This window comes from Anguilla anguilla, chromosome 16 (assembly GCF_013347855.1).
Source record: "Anguilla anguilla isolate fAngAng1 chromosome 16, fAngAng1.pri, whole genome shotgun sequence".
NCBI classification, from domain to species: Eukaryota; Metazoa; Chordata; class Actinopteri; order Anguilliformes; family Anguillidae; genus Anguilla; species Anguilla anguilla.
Genome location: NC_049216.1, coordinates 3,159,655 through 3,177,760, shown reverse-complemented (window position 1 = coordinate 3,177,760; position 18,106 = coordinate 3,159,655). Strand labels below are relative to the sequence as shown.

Below are 18,106 nucleotides of genomic sequence, written 5' to 3'. Positions count from 1 at the left end.
TTAAATGCTGAACGGGTTTAATGTGTTTCAAATCATTGTCCAGTTTGAATAAACTTTAAAAATTATGAAAATGTAAGATATTGTATTTCAATTATTATGATAGGCTAGGCTCCCTTATTCATTTTGTGATTTAAATTTAATATCAAATAGAATCCATTCCTGCTTGTTTTCAAATTTTTGGAGGGAGAGAACTTTATAAAGAGAAGTAGGATTATTGGTTTTTATCATTATCTGAATTGGATTAGCCAGCTAATGTCATCAAATTTAGATCTGGTTAGCTAGCTAGGTGGCTGGTAGAAATGATCACAAACAGCAAGCAACTAATATATTATTAGTTTTATGGTCACCTTGATTTCACTTAGTCTACGTTTCTCTCACAACTAGATCAGGATGTGCTTCATTGTTATCCTATAAACGTTCTTGTTCAAATCACCAGTTTCTTTGGTAAAACATTTGTGCTGCTATCATTTATTTTATTTTATTTTTTAAATAAAATTGTTTGCAATATATAATATAAATATATATGGCACGTTTCCTTCTTTTGAATTACTACGCAGTAAATTCAATCTGCCTCAAACCCATTTCTTTCGATTTCTACAAATTCGCAACTATATTAGATCTAATACAACTACCTTTCCTAATGCACCTAATAACACCCAGATGGAATCCTTGTTTTCTGTTGATCCTTCATCTAGGGGGGATAATATCTTATATCTATAACCATATGTCCGAACAATTAGACATACCCCTAGATTTTCTGAAATCCGCTTGGGAGGAGGACTTAGGCATTAGCTTAATGGGGGAGCAATGGATAGAGGCACAGGAGGGTGTGCACACAGCATCTAGCTATATGTACCAGGCATGGTCTTGTTCAGTTCAGGGTGTTGCATCGTCTTCATCTTTCAAAGGTCAAGCTTTCTAAAATGTATCCTAATATAGATCCTTTGTGTGACCGTTGCGGTGTATTTCCTGCCTCGTTGGGGCACATGTTCTGGCTGTGCCCAAAACTATCCAATTTTTGGAATTCTATTTTTAAAACTCTGTCTGATATCCTAGGGCACATGATAGAACCTGGCCCAGTATTGGCAGTATTTGGGGTGCCAGGAGAGGATAGTCCTCTTAGAGGACTCAATTCCACTGTGGCAAGGTTCATAACCCTTCTGGCACGCAGATTAATTCTATTGAACTGGAAACAGACACAGCCTCCCACTCACACTGCGTTGGTCAAAGATGTAATGCAACACCTTAAACTGGAAAAACTCAGATTCACCCTACGAGGTTCCATTGAGAACTTCCATAAGACTTGGAAACCCTTAATTGATTATGTAGAGGCCAGGCAATAAACACCCTCTTAATTTCTTTACTACAATAACTAGGCTATACCTAATATAAGATGTCAATAATCACCACGTAAAGCAGCTTTGTACCTTGGTTGATATTTACACTGTATACTGTATATGTACTATGCCTCTCCTATGTGTATGAAATCTTTGCATTGTTTTTTGCAACATTTTATATAATTTGTATACAGTGATTACTGATTGTTTATTAACTAAAATACTAATAAACAGACGTTTGAAAAAAAAATTGTTTGCAATATAGCAGAATATACATTCATTGGCATTCATGCAGACAAACTTCATTAGCTTATCTGATATCGACTAGCCATTAGCTCGTCAGCAGCATTGCATCTTCTGTGAAATTTACACTGTACATAGAGTAATGACTGTCTACACAGCAGAGCCACCGACAACTTCAGAGACTTTCCTCCACGCTGCGTTCCTCTGGTCAGCGTCTCTGCAGGAGGGCAGCGCAGGATTTACGACAATTAAAGGGAGTCCTCCAATGTGGAACTATAGAATGTGGAACTAAATTATGAAAAGGGGGACAATTTACTTGACTTATTTTTAGGTCAAATCTGATTGGTTACCACAACGCGTAGTTGTGCCGCCTGGGGTTTGATGTTAAACTTTGGTCATCTCTCCCACTGCCTTGCTGATGTGCTGCCACCTCTCATTTAAATGAATGCAGGCGGTGTCGCTGCCTGGCATTACTGCGTACAGTGTGGTTTCACCGTTATGGGGTGGATTTCATCCCTCCACCTCAGCCCCCTGCACGATCTCCATCACTGTCTCACAGTATCACACAAGCGCTATGCAGCTCTGCGTCACTGGGAAAACACAGACTCTTACTGTACACTCAGGGAACCCCTCTCAGGATCATTCTCATGTGGAAAGACGTGAGGACAGATGTATCCCTCTCTGGGGGGTGGGGGGGGGGTACTCAGGAGGGTCACATGGTGAATGGGATGTGGGCAACCCAGCTGTGCTCAGCTTACATAAATTATCTGGAGCTACTAACTATATGGATAACTGCTCTACTAGGCCACTTTATGACAATAAGTGTCAGGTGTTAGAAAGATGGTGTGCTTCTCGTCAGTCAGTGTCTTACCAGAGCTCTGTTTCTGATGTGCTGTGCTTTTCACAGAACCTTATGGATAAAGAGAAATCCTTTCCTACCATTAAGATCTACCTGGCAGCTATCACTGCTTGTCATGTTGGTTTCAGAAACTATGCAGTGGGGCAGCACCCCCACATTCACAGGTTCATGAAGGGGCCTCACGGTTCTCTGCCTGTTGCTAAAAAGCTCATTTCCCCTTGGGATTTATCACTGGAGCTGGAGGCTCTGTCTCTAAGGTCATTTGAGCCTATACAGGAGATTTAAAATTTAAAACTGTTGTCTCTCCAGACAGCGTTGCTGCTTGCACTAGCCTCAGCTAAGTGAGTCAGTGACCTCCATGCGCTCTCAGTGCATCTCTCATGCACAATATTCTCCCCTAAGATGGATGGGCTTTTTCTAAAACTCAATCCAGCATTTATGCCTAAAAGCTTCCCTCCTTTCACATGTGAGGTGTTGAAGCTTTTCAGCCACCACCTTTCTCCTCTGAAGAGGAGCATGGGCTGCATAAGCTGTGTTCTCCACACGTATATGACAAAGACTAAGGCTTTTAGAAAAAGCGACCAGCTCTTAGTCACCTGGGCACTTGCCTGCAAAGGGAAAGCATCTCTATGCAGCAGCTGTCCCATTGGCTTGTGGAAGCTACTGTTATGGCATATGATTCAAAGAGGATAACACCCTCTTGGGCCTCAGGACTCATGCTACGAGGGGCATGGTCTTCAACCTCCCCAGATACTCCCACATCACTCCCCTGCTCACTACCCTCCACTGGCTGCCTGTTATAGCTCGCATCAAATTTAAAACATTGGTCCTAGCATACCAGGCAGTCAAGGGATCAGCCCCAGCATACCTCCACAAGATATTCAAACCCTACATGCCAGCCAGATCCCTCCGTTCTGCTACCTCAGGACGCCTAGCACCTCACCCTCTTCGCACCTGCACTTCCAGAACATGTCTCCTGTCTGTTCTGGCCCCACGATGGTGGAATGACCTCCCTGTGGAGGTCAGAACAGCTGAGACACTGACCCATTTCAAACGACGACTGAAGACTCACCTCTTCAGGCTGCACCTCTCCCCATCCCTCCCTACCCCCCTGTAAATGACTGTAAGCTTAGGGTTGTAACTAGGCAGCTGTTTCGTAGGTGACTTAGGTGCATTAACTGTCTTAACTACTGCTTGTATTTTTTCCATAGACTGCCTTGTTGCCGTTCTCGTTGTTAGTGCTAATCAGTTTAACCTTCAGGGTCCAAGTTGAACTATGCGGTTGTTCCCTGCACTTGGACCGGTACTTCTCTCTAGGGGTTTCGTCATACTTGTTCCTGGTTATGGTTATACACTTTGTTGTACATCGCTCTGGATAAGAGCGTCTGCCAAATGCCTGTAATGTAATGTAATGTAATGTAATGCATGGCTGCATTGTGGGCCCTATTCATGGGGTCTCCTTGCAGGAAATTTATTCAGCCGCGGGCTGGGTTTCTCCAGATACTGTTGCTAGGTTCCACTGCCTGAGGCCGGTAGCCCACTCAGTTCTGGGGGTGAGCTCTGTGTGAGGTGCACACATCTCCCCTCATCTGCTATGGGTTTTAGTACTTCACATTGTTCCCGGCACCTGGCTATAGCTTTGGGCAGTGGAAAGGCTTCAGTACTTCTCTACATGGGATGTGCCAGACACCACCCTCCCCTCAGGGGAGAAGGCATGCTTTGCTGGCCTGACAGCATCTCAGCTGTGAGCATAAGGCATTCTGGGAGCTGTCTATATCTCTCCGTAGGTGTATCTCAAACACGAGATGATGAAAGAGAACTTTAGGTTACTGTTGTAACCCTGGGGGAGAGATCCACCAAAACTGCCCTGCTTGCCGCGCATGAGAAGTGAATATGAAGAGTAGTAGCACTGCAGTGTCCCATATGTTCTTTCAGGAGGGCAGTAGTCTCCTGTAACATTGAATGCGCTACTGGCTGTCAAAGCCACACTCGGTGCAATTGGATGACCGGATGTCATTCCCCATACGTGGATCTCTCTACTCTGCGTTTCAGAGAACCAGGGTAGCGACAGTAACTTAAAGTTTTGGGGTAACACCCTTACTGAGGTACTCACTGTGCATATTGTTAGATTCACTAGCAGGATATGCAGCTCTTCATGGATAGCTGCTAGGGTCAAAAATGTAATTTAATAGAATAATGCAGAAGTCATGCCTTCTGATATTTATATAGTCTCGCTACCCAAACGGGGTAAATCTTTATTAGCTTAATCCCAGGGATAGTTGTTGGTTTTAGATTCCTGAATTAGCAGGACATTTACCTCCCAGGATTGAAGATCTTAATGTCAGAGAACACTTAGATGAATGCCTGGCAGCAGTAGCTAGTCTCTCTCTCCAGGATACAGGTTCAAGCTGCCCATCATTTCATAGCACATCCCAGTCAATAATCTTATATGCAAACTCACATTCACACAAACATTCAGGTTACAGGCTCTGAAAATGAATGGAGTCAGGAAATTAGTCTTCCCTGTGACAAAATTTAAACCCTTACATTTCCATAATCAGTAATTATATTTAGTTAATGTCACGCAGTACACAGCACTACTCACCCCAGTCTCTGTAGTCTACAGTTTGGACTCATCAGTCCAGCACAGAGCAGCTCCACTCCTGAATCTCCCAGGTTATTGTCGCTGAGGTCCAGATCTCTCAGGGGTGCGTTAGATAACTGGAGAGCTGAGGCCACACTATCACAGGACTTCTCTGTGAGGTCACAGCTGTTCAGTCTACAAAGAAGAGTTAATATATTCAAGTAAAGAAGAATTATTGGCACTCTTCATTAAAATGAGCATAAATGATTGTATAAAAGAAACATTTTAACATAATGATTCAAATTTTCTGCTCAAACATTTGTAGAAACTGCTTACTTTCACTTTAATAAATAGTATTTTTCTCAAAAACATAGGGGTCAAAATTATTGGTACCCTGAAAGAATATTTAAAATAAAACCAAACAAAGTGGCATCTAATGAAATTTGATTTTAAAAAATTGATCTCAGTCCCCCAGAACTGTTTGCTGCCTTTCATCATTTCCTGTTTCACTGGGGTACAAATATGAGGTTGCACAAATATAAAATCCTTTTGTCATCCATCACTATGGGCTAAGGGATCAGCTGTGCTGAGGCCGTCTCAGGACCCCTTGGTGCTGCACACTGCTAAGGGATCATTGGGCAGGGAGTGGGGGAGCCCCGATACTCCCAGGGAGAGCAGGGTAGCAGTGCAGTACTGTATGACAGAGGAACATCTACACATTGTGTTTATACATTAAAATACAGGAATAAGCAGTGAGCAGGCTGTACGGACCCAGCAGCAGTTTATGTTGAGATTAAAGCTCAGACAGCAGTGTATTTAAAACTCCAGGAGTCACTGTCGGGCAAGCAACAATTAAGTAAAAATATGTTTATTTTCTGAATCCAGTGCTTCAGTCAATGCCCTTGTTAAAATGTTCAGCACTCTGAATACTGAACACAAGTGGTACTGCGTGCTAAAGCCCCTCACTTAACCTACATATAAAATATATTTTACGTGATTTAATTTATTGTATCATTTATAAGTATTATTGAAAATGACAATTATGAATTCAATCATTGGTAGGTCAGTCAACAGTAACCTGGTGGAATCAACTGACAAACCGAAACAAACTCTGTATCAGGTCTACTTCTAAGTTACAAAACAAAACAGAAGACATCAAACAAGATGCTAAATTTAGATTACCAGAAAAGAAAGACTGAAGAGCCAGACCTTATCAAAGTATTCCCCTCTTCCAGTGCCACGGGAACAAAGGAAATGAACTAAAACGCACAACCAAGAAACCAAAATAAAGACCAACTGTAACACAACACAACTTTTTCCTGAGGCCATCATAAACACTTGACACAACATGGCTTGAGCATGTTTGCCCTGTTTGGGCAATGCTGAGTTCAGCTGTAGAAGGGGGGCGTGCTCATTTATGACGAGGACTGCCCTATCTAAAAGCTGACAGTGTACTTATTAATTAAAGTGACCTTATGTTGTTGAAAGCATGGCTAAGAACCATATTATTACCAAAATATTCAGGAATTTAGTCCCTTTCTAACAAGACCAAACATGAATATATTAGGAGGTAATTCAGTTAAGTTACTGAATACCAATAAAAAGCATGGAAGTTTACTTGTGCTTCTAACATAAACATAAAGATTTCAGTCAACGATTTCAATTAAATGTCACAGATTGCATTTAAACTTAAGATCAAACAGAACAGGATCTTTGTTCATTCTGTAGCCACACTGGGCCTCTGGCCTTGTAAATAGCTTTGTCTTCTGGTTTGTCTCTCCTGAGACAAACTCTGCAGGAGGTGGGACCCATAGATCGCCTGCCTAGATAAGGGTATCAGAGTGGCGTAAAGGACGTTTCCTTTAATGTTCGTGGAGGGGAGGGTAGGCAGCATTCTTCAAGCCAATATTGTATCCAGTTCACTGTTTCTCTCTCTGAGGCCATAATCTAAACACTTGATATCTGACATACTGTAGATAAATTCATTGCTAATTTTGCCCTCCCGCCCAACCACAGCGTCTGGCTTCAGTCGGTTCTTGGTCTGAAGAACAAATCATCACTGCAGACCCGTCGCCCCATCCCACAGGTGGACCATTTCTGAGCAGCCAGCAGCTCAGTGGTTGCAGTCTCGTCAGAGGCAGTTCATGAAAATGATTGTGTAGTAATACTCATTTGAGCACCCTGGGGCAATACAAAAGGACTCTCTATGCATTTTTGTTTTGTTTCTTTCCTCCTGATTCATCGCTGAGCTCACTGAAAGTCAGCCATCTACCAATAGGAACTGAGCAGCCGAGACTAATGCCAATGATGTCACAAACTAGCTTGTTCCAAGATGGCTGCAGCCTCATGTAAAAAAGGGAATTTTAGCTTTTTTCCTGGCAAATACGGATCAATTTCAGATTTGAATGCAGGGCCATATCTTATTTAAGGTAACAAGCGCCAATCTGCAATAGCTGTGACCGCACACGCGCATGCATCCATGCGTGCATGCAGGGGCGTCATGCAGAATTCTGGAGGGGCACAATTAGAGCAGGGGAGTCCTTCCCCAGAAAAAGAAAGAAAATAATGATGCAATTTTCTGCAATCTGACATATACATTCAAAGACTTTGGGGGGATTATTTTAAAACGTCACTAAATCAGTTTTTGTAGCACAGGAAGCTCCCACTTTATATTAGGGTAAATACTGTATATTTATTTGGAGATTTTCATGTCAATTATTTGTGCTGTTATGTTTATTGGAAATGACACTCACTTATTCACTCACTTCTACACTAGCTTCTACACTGCTGCCACTTTTCTTGAAAAAGAGCTAAATCTTGTCTGCTTCACCCAAAAATTTTAAGGGACATAAATTCACATAAAAAGACTATATCCACAATGCAAATTAATTTAGAGAACATAGATAATAAAGCCACAGATGAAAGGAACCTGCCAACATGGTAATAGCTTGTATTTTCAAACACAATGCATAGGAAGCAGCATGAGTACATACGAGACTGTGCTGACATCACATAGCAGTATCTGCTCCATTGAAAATAAAAGCTCAGACTGAGCAGTAGTAACCTATTTTCCAAACTGCTCAGCCTCCGTTAAAGATCCAACATCACCACTAGCCTAAGTAGATATAACCTGTAACCACACCTACACACAATTCAATCTGCATACATTTCCATGAAGGAAAAATAGCCTATCACTATAAATCTCACCTAAGATAAACCTACCTCTTGCACTATCAACCTCCTGACTGAGCACAGGGCTGGGGCTTTCTGTCGTTTTTTTAAAGAATGACAAGATTTTCCTCTACATCTTGACCTGGAGATATCAAATGAAATTCAGTGTTTTGCTAACTATAACCTGTGATAGTGGTGGTATCTATCAGCTCACTGTCATGAGATTCACACAGCTCTCCTTTACCAATATTAAATAGGATGCTATGTTATCACAAATCACGACTAGCTAGCGAGCCAGAAGGCTAAACAACCGGATTGAGGGATAGCTACTAACTTTAGCTGGTACTAGCCAACTATCTTGCAAAGCAAACTATGCCTATATTTTCTCAAATGCAATTAAGTGTCTATAACTAATTGCATTTCATTTTCACACGTTTGAAAAAGGGATTGATGCTCTACTAACCACTTCAGCAACACACCATTAAGCTGTAGCATACATCTCCTCCAGCATTGATGCGCATCAGAGTGCTGTGTGTGTGTGTGCGTACCTGCTGTTGCGAACCGATTTCATCCAGCAACTTTTGGAAGAAACCAAAACTGATGCACGTTGAGCATGCATGAGCTTAATCTTAAATGTTCTTCAGAGACAACTTCCTTTGTTGCCCACAGTCATATAACTATACTTTTTGAAAAGTAATACATTACAAAAAAAGATATTAAAACATACAGACACGTGGCACAGACATAAGAGGTAATTATATATGTATGTATTGTGTGTATTTAAGATTATGATGAAATTAATATGTAACTGAACTCTCATTCATTGTTTTTTTGCAGAGAGAAGCATGAGGGCTGCCAGGATTGACAAAGCTGTGGGAGTTTGTAAAAAGGTCGTCAGTGCATTCTCACACAGCTGGAAAAGGCAGCGGGCACTCAAAGATGCTCAAGAAGAAATTGGCCGCCCTCAGCATAAACTGGTGATAGAATCTCCAACATGATGGGGATCACGGCAAAGGATGATTCAGCGACTGCTTGAACAAGAAAAGGCCCTCACACAAGTCTTAGCTGCTGATAGGTCAACCAGGCATCTGGTGCCTACATGGCAGGACATTGATGTCTTTGATTCTGTGAGTAAGGCACTAGGGCCTCTCCTTGATTTCACAGATGCTCTCTCTGCTGAAAATTATGTCACTGTGTCATGCTTGAAGCCTGTTCTTCAGCTATTCAACAGTGAGCTGCTACAGGGGAAAGATGAAGACACAGATCTCACCAAGACAATTAAAAGTTCAATACTGGACTATCTGAACACCAAGTACAAGGAGCCAGAGATTGAGAAACTGATCAACATGGCAACAATGCTTGATCCACGCTTCCGCACTCAGCACGAGTCAAGAAGAGATCCTGGTCATCAAAGCCAGAGTAGTCAGAGAGGTGGAATCCCTTTCTGTCATGCCAAGTGACACTGCTGCCTCTGAAAAATCACCTGGATCTACAGGACAAGCCCAAAGTGCATCTAAGAGGGAGAGGAAGAGTCTTGGAAGCTTTTTCAAGAAACCAGCTGCTGAGCTGACCAGCCGTTCTGACACAGAGAAAATTGAGGCTGAATTAAACAGCTATTTGCTTTGTCCACTGGCAGATGGCGAGAGCGATCCCCTCGCATGGTGGAAGCTACACGAGGTGAATTTTCCTCAGATCAGTGGTTCAGCAAAAAAGTACTTGTGTATCCCTGCCACAAGTACAGCCTCAGAGAGGCTATTCAGTGCTGGGGGAAATATAGTAACATGCCAAAGGTCTGCTCTGAAACCAGCCACAGTTAATATGATAGTCTTCTTAACCAAAAATCTTCAGCTGTGATGTCCTGTTCTCTTTTTGATAGCTACCTCTTCCTGAATCACATGCTTCAGTAGTATGTGTGTGATAACTTGCACTACCTAATTTGTGGCATGTTCCAGCCACAACCTCATTTCCACATAAGTTATTTTATTTACAATTTCAGAGTATATCAGTGTTTACATTTTCATTGAACTTGTATTTTATTTGTTAATTTGCTGTTAATTTATCAGGTTGTTTTTGCACTGTTATGCAGTCTTGTAACCTAACTGAAGACATGTTTGGGATTGTTACTTTTTGATTTTCTGTTTGCACTATTTTTACGACTATTTGTGCCATGACAGTACAACAGAGGTTGAATAAGTGTTTACGTTTTCATTTGTTGTATGTAGTTTATGATTAAAGTCAGTGTTTACATTTCAAACTTGTACTTGACTTGAATCATTACTGTGTTTATATACTGTTCTGATGTTTTGCAGCATAGTTTAAGACTTGTTAAGTTTGCACTATTTAAACATTATTTGCACTTTTACAGAAGAAAAGTATTTTTACAACATTTCCATTTGTTTTTCCTGGGGTTAGATTATGAATCCTGCGAGTATTGTTGTTTGCATTTTCACTGGAATTTTAATTTGTGAATAAAATTCATATTCTATTTTTTAGCCTACTTAATTGGTATAGTTTAGTATTTGATGATGGTCAGGATTAAGTTTTACTTTTTTGTATCAATGTTTGTGTTTCTCAAGACTGTATGCTGATGTGACTTGTGGCCAAAAGATAGTGTTGAATGGTACTATTTTCATATCGTCATTTATATCAATACCATGAAATATCGTGATATAATTTTAAGCCTATATCACCCACCCCTACTCACTACCCAGATAAGCCTTAATTTGATTGATCACTGTGATAGTGAGTTTTGGCACTTACATCTGCTGATTTTACAGGTTAAGTTGCTCCTTCAGGGCAGAAGTCTATGAATCACAAGATTCCTGGGTATGAGCGTAGTGAGCTTTGGCACTTACATCTGCTGATTTTACAGGTTAAGTTGCTCCTTCAGGGCAGAAGTCTATGAATCACAAAATTCCTGGATGAGCAGTACATTTACCTCCTATGACTGATGGTCTTAATGTCAGAGAACACTTAGATCAGTGTTACTCATTACGCAGCTCGTGAGACTTTGTTTTGCGGCTCATATAGATCCACTGATAACAATAAGAATATAGTTATAACTTACTTCTATAGGTTCCGTGATTGTCCTGTTTTAGCACATTGAAATGGATTATCCAGCAGATGGCAGCATACTGAAGATACGTCAAAGAACATAGGCTATGTAACAGCGAGAGATCATGGGCAGTCGTATAGCCTATGTGCGTAGCTTTGCATTTGTGAATGGTTTTGCAAGTTTAGCACGTAAGCCTAAGTTAGATATTCCATAACGCCTTTCGTCGTAAGGATATATCAAATATTGTCTCGGCAGAAAAAAGCAGAATGAGATAAGTGATTCTTCATTAGCTGACGGCGACAGAGTTAGAAACAGCCCCGAGGAGAAAGAGCAACGTGAGGAAAGACCGGGAGAAAATGCAGATCAGTTTGGCCGAGAAGCCCAAGACACCGATGCTGCACCAGCAAAGAGAAAGGAGCGATCAATTCAGGACGAACACCGAAAATTTCAGGATACATGGACTGATGAGTTTTTCTTTGTGCAATACGAATCCACTCCATTCTGCCTAATTTGCCAGAAGACTAGTGCCAATTGTTAACGGTCTAACCTTGAACGCCACTTTAGTGCTTTTCACGCCAAGTACAACATGTTGTACCCGCCAGGTAGCAACCTGAGGACTAATAAAAGTAAACAGCTGACACAGACTCTGACTGAGCAGCAAAAAATGATGGCGAGATCACTCTCGGTTGCCGAGAAATCGACCTAGCCACTTATGAGATCACATGGATTTTAGCTAGGCATAAAAAGGCTTTCACGGACGCTGAAATTGTTAAACAATGCTTTTTGACCTCAGCTGAGAAAATGTACCGTAACTTCACCAATAAGGACGCAATAATAAAGCAAATACATGCACTGCAGCTTTCAGATTCGACATTAATGAGGAGGATCGAGTTTATTGGGAAAGACATGAAGCATGTATCTAATATGGGAAATGTGCCAATGACAGTGTTCAGCGATGAAGAGTGAAACTGAGTATTTTAAGGTTGATGATGCTCTGAGGAAGATGTCTGTGCTACACTCACCAACTGCAGTATTTTTCACCTGAAAATTAAACATCCTGCTGGACTGAACTCTGACAGTTCTACAGATGTAATTCTGACCCAAATGTCCCCTTTTCTTATACTGTAAGTTCTCTGAATTGGAGAAAAGGGCTCATCTACCTTTTCTATGATCTTTTCTCTGGGCTTAACCCTCCCATCCCATACTAGACATGCAGCTGCCATCTATCAGAGTGGACAGTGAGTTAGTTTTCAGTGCTGTAGGATGTTTGGCCACCACCAAAAGTAAAGATGTAAAAGGCAACACACATTTTTCAGAGTGGACAGTGATTTTGCTTATTTCTTTTTGGTTTTCTGTGACAAACTTCCCACAGCACTGCAAGCTAATACACAGCTAAAGGCATATTCACTGTAGAAACAGGAAGTAATGCACATGCTCATTTATATGTATTGTGGTGAGGGCCTCTGGAGCCCCGCCCCTCCCTGCCATAAGCCACCACTCTGCTCCACATCACCTGCGTCTCACTGGCCAGCCTGCAGCACCATGGACAGCACCGGAGGGACAGGGCTGAGTTTCAGCACCTCCACTCCACACTCAGACCTGGACAGCGCCGGAGGCACAGGGCTGAGTTTCAGCACCTCCACTCCGCACTCAGTCCTGGACCTGAGATATAGTCAGGCCACCGGCAGCATACCAGTGCTTTTTCCACACCACTTTCCCCTTTGCCTGAGTAGCTGCTGGCCCTATATAGGCCTCATGGTCTCACTCCAGGGGCGTGCTGGCTTTCCCCTCACTGATCGACTAACAGAGTCTCTGATTCTCGTTTTTTTTTGTTTTTTGTGGCAGACTCGGACGTGCCCCTCCTCGTGGCCTGAACTTTGGACCCACCCGACATTTGAGTAGCCTGATCTCTCTCTTTGAGTAGTCTTTCACCACTTCTTTCGTGTTTCACTTTTCCCGTCTTCATTCATTGTGATACCGCTGTCACAATAAAAGTCCTCAACAGGCATGTTGCCAGCACTGTCTGCCTCGTCTGTGCCTCGTTCCTATAGCATACAGTATGGATGTGATAAAAGTTTATTAAAGGATATGAAAGATATGGAATTGAAGGTATCTGTAAGTGGGTGGAAAATCACAACCTGTACCTGTACAACATGCCATATAAATGATTTGCAAATGTAGCACACAATGCAAATCATGCAAACTATGCAGACTACACAGAAGTATAAAGCAGTCCTTAGAAGGACCATCACTGTAAACCCTTGCAGGAGGACATGCAACACATACAGGAATGATATATTCAATCATTAGGGCACACCAATAGTACAATGCCCCTTATTTACTGTCAGTATAATTACCATGCAGCACCCCTGTCCCTGTAGGGTGGGGGGGGGGGGGGGGGTGGTCTCCTGGGGATGGTGGTAGATACTAGAGTCTTGTTCAGGTTAGACTTTATTTTGTCAAATGTAAACTAGTGTGGATTGTGGGAGATGTTCTCTGGATAGCATTTAAGGGAAGCTCAAACAATTTACTTCATTATCCAAAGTCCTTTCTTAAAAAGCATTTTGGTATGCATCACAATTTCTTTGTGTTCCGTTTCTTTATCTTACAATCTCTTCAGGTGCATGTCCTTTCCTCTCTTACAGCATAGTGTCCAGTCCATCTTGCCATGTCTGGTAAATAAAATGATTGCCTCTTAACACTGTTAAAGCTTTCTATTCATGGTTATTGCCAACTCTCATATTTAGTCATATGATAAAGTGCTCTTTCTCTTACAGCGCATCCAAAGTACGTGGCTTACTTATACACTGACTGAAGTGTGCATCTCTGCTCGAACAAATCACTGCATTGGTGCCATAAATAAACTTCTCTTTCGTCATCTTGTGTTTGAAAGCCAACTCTAGGGAACGACATCCGGTCCAGACCTCCATAGAAGCATCCAGTTGCACCAAGTGTGGCTCTGACAGACAGTAGCGCGTCCAATGCGAAAGGAGGCTACCGCCCTCCAGGAAAAGCATATAGGACCCTGCAGGGCTACTATAGCCAAGGGCTACAGACAATAGCCAAGGGCTACAGACTCCAGTTCAGAGTGAAACCCCCCATTTCAACAGAGTCATTTACTCTCAAACACAAGAGAGCGCTCCCATGTTTAAGAGGAATAAATTCCTTCCTTCTTACAAAAAGGGGGAAATACGTGTGGTTCCCAGAGATCGAACCCAACATAGTTTTTATTTTCATTATTTCCAGCTCCCAAAGAAGGAAGGTTCTCAACTTCCTGTCTTGGATCTCAGTGTTAAACAAACATTTGAGGCAATATAATTTCAAAATGTTAACATACAGCACTCTTTCACGTTCAATATGTCAGAACGACTGGAAACTTTTGTGCAATTCTTTTAATCAATCGTCGGCACCCAATAATTGATTAATAATGATTAACTGATTAGATTAAAATCTACTCCATGGCCTATAAAAAGAATGACTTAAAATATGCTTAGCTTAATACTTAAGCATTTTTGTTAAGGAGTATGAGCATGTCTGTGTGCTTTGGGGTCAGTCTGGTGTGCAGTCTGCTGAAGGTGAGACCAGCAGCTGAGAAGACGTGCTCAGATGGCACTGATGTTCCAGGAATGGACCAATAACGTTTCACTAATGCTGCCAGTCAAGGGAACCGTGACTCTCTAATTTAACATTTTAGAAACGTCTCTAATTTGAAATCTAATCACCAACATTAGGTTATACATTGAAATGGTTCATTGAAAATTAACTGTTTAATCTATAGAAATTCATCAATAAACATTCTTATTAAGAATTAACAGTTAATTGATTAACTTAACATCACTATTTCACATCAGTAAATCTGAAAGATGCCTTCTTCCACGTAGGCATTTATCCCCCTCACACAAAATTCCTCCGCTTCGCCCATCGCGGTGTTTGCTACAAATACACAGTTCCACCCTTCGGCCTTTCCCTGAGTCCACGGGTGTTCTGTATTTGTGTAGAGGCGGGTCTGGCTCCACTGAGACTAATGAGGATCAGAATACTGATTTATACAGACGATTGGCTGATTATTGCCAATTCAAAACCCAGAGTTGTGCAGGACACTCAGTGAGTTCTGACACATCTGACACATTGGTTTCAGAGTAAACCTCCCCAAGAGCAATCTCTCCCCATCCCGGAGTGAAACGTTCTTGGGAGTGGATTTATACTCTGTATCCATGTGAGCTTGCCTATCAGCAGACTGCATTTTATCTCTCAGAGTATGTCTCTCTCAGTTCAAACCAGGCTCAAGAGTGCAGTATCACACATGCCTCAGACTACAGGGGCTGATGGTGTCAGCCTCTCAGGTTTTGCCACTGGTGCTGTTAAGAATGAGGGGCTTTATGAGGTGGATTTCATCCCTCCACCTCAGCCCTGTGTGCGATCTCCATCGCCGTCTCACGGTGACACACAAGCTCTCTGTAACTCTGTGTCACTGGGAAAACACAGACTTTTACACTCAGGGAACCCCTCTCAGGATCGTTCTCATGAGGAAAGACATGGGGACACACACATCCCTCTCTGGGGTGGGGGGTCTCAGGAGGGTTACATGGTGAATCAATTTTCTTTTAGCTATTAACTATATAGACAGCTCTCAGATATTTTCTTCCCCGTCTAAGGCAACATCATGTGCTGGTACGCTGCGATAATGACTGCGGTAGCATATGTCAATCACCAAGGTGGCATGCGCTCCCTCCAGCTCCATGGTCTAGCCCACAGACTGTTGGTCTGGAGCAGCCGTCACTTTCTGTGGTTACGCGTGACCCATGTTGCTTTAGGCTTGCTCCTGTGGGGGTCTAGGCCAGGGTTGTCTGTGAAGCGTATTGTGACAATTGCTGTGAAATACGCTATACAAATAAAATTTGATTGATTGATTGATGTTCAAGGAATTCTGAACATGAGCGCTGATCTGCTGACAAGGAGAAACCCACTGTACGGGGAATGGTGTCTCCATCCCCAGATTGTGTAAATGCTATGGCAGAGATTTGGCTGTGCAGCTGTAGATCTCTTCACAGGCATTTGCCCCCCTCACTCCCATCTCTCTCACTCCAGCCAGAGTGAGAGAGTAGACCTTCACACTGATCCTAATCACACCCAGGTGGCAGAAATTTCCTGTTTCACTGGGGTACAAATATGAGGTTGCATAAATGTAAAATCCCTTCGTCATCCATCACTATGGGCTAAGGGATCAGCTGAGCCCCTGTGCTGAGGCCGTCTCAGGACCCCCTGGTGCTGCACACTGCTAAGGGATCAGTGGGCAGGGAGTGGGGGAGCCCCGATACTCCCAGGGAGAGCAGGGCAGCAGTGCAGTACTGTATGACAGAGGAACATCTGCACGCTGTGTGTATACATTAAAATACAGGAATAAGCAGTGAGCAGGCTGTACGGACCCAAGCGGTCTATATTGTGATTAAAACTCAGACAGCAGTGTATTTACATGCACACGTAACATCAGACAAAGATCACTCCATTTCAATATTGAATGTAAAACTCCAGGAAGCACTGTTGGACAACCGACATCCATCCATCATCCATCAATTATCTATACCCGCTTATCCTGGGCAGGGTCGTGAGGGGTGCTGGAGCCTATCCCAGTGTGCATTGGGCCAGACAGGCTGCCAATCTATTGCAGGAGACACACACCATGCACTCACACACTCATACCTATGGGCACTTTACTGTCTTCAATTAGCCTATCTGCATGTCTTTGGACTGTAGGAGGAAACCGGAGTACCCGGAGGAAACCCACGTGGACACGGGGAGAACATACAAAATAAAGGCCATTCTCTACACAGAAAGGCCCAGGCCGGATGTGGCAGGGCTCAGTTTGCGGGAGGAATTCAGGGCAATTAGAGGACCACGCCTACTGGTTAAGCAGACACACATCTGGATGATGTTACGAATCAATCCAGGATTTAGAAGTGTGCTTCTTTCCGCAGTAGGCGTCTGAGACCGGGATCCCCCACGACGGTGAGAGAGAGCACGTACAGACCAGAGAAAAGGCTGAAAAGGGCTCATATAATTTCATTTATTTTCTCTTTGTTATTTTAGTTTATTGTCTTTGCCCAGATCCCGTGAGGGTGACGGGCAAAGGTTTTTCGCTTGTGTTTGTTTGTGATTACGGTCTCTCTCGCTATCCCAATAAAATGCTGGAGATATCTGGAATTTACACATCTCCCTGTGTCCAGCTCTTCTGTCCCTATTAGGGTAGTCATGCTGTGTGACACCGGATTTGAACCCAGAATCTTCTTGCTGTGAGGTGACAGTGCTACCAACTGCACCACCGTGCCACCCTCAGACAAGTATTTTCAGTCAATGCCCTTGAACACAAGTGGTAATGCGTGCAAGAACCTCTCCCTTAACCTACATATAAAATGTACTTTACATTACTTAATTTAACAATTATTATTGAAAATGACATTTATAAATTAAATAGACAAATTCTTTGATAGGTCAATCGACAGCAACCTGGTGGAATCAAGTTACAAGCCAAAACAAATTCTGTATCAGGTCAGAAGACTAAATAATTTTATTAAATAAGGAGTCAATTAAAATAGTGAATTGAAATGATGCACTCTTGAAATTATGCACTTATTGAATGTAGTTTTTTACATCTAAGGTACAAAACAGAAGAAATTAAACAATATTCTGATTTGAGATTACCAGAAAAGAGAGAGAGACTGAAGAGCCAGACCTTATCAAAGTATGCCCCTCTTCCAGTGCCACTCTTCCAGGCTCATTTATGACAAGGACTGGCCTATCTAAAAGCTGACAGTGTACTTATTACATTAAAGTGACCTTATGTTGTTGAAAGCAGGGCT

The 18,106-nt window shown here is 42.5% G+C and overlaps 1 protein-coding gene across 1 annotated transcript in view; it reads right to left on the bottom strand.

Moving 5' to 3' along the window:
- The window catches only part of LOC118215534 (NLR family CARD domain-containing protein 3-like), a 68,178-nt gene that overhangs the window by 28,089 nt on the left and 21,983 nt on the right, over positions 1-18,106 (bottom strand). The window contains exon 4 of the mRNA XM_035396428.1: positions 5,045-5,218. Coding sequence (XP_035252319.1) covers positions 5,045-5,218 — 174 coding nt within the window. The remainder of the gene's footprint in view (positions 1-5,044; positions 5,219-18,106) is intronic.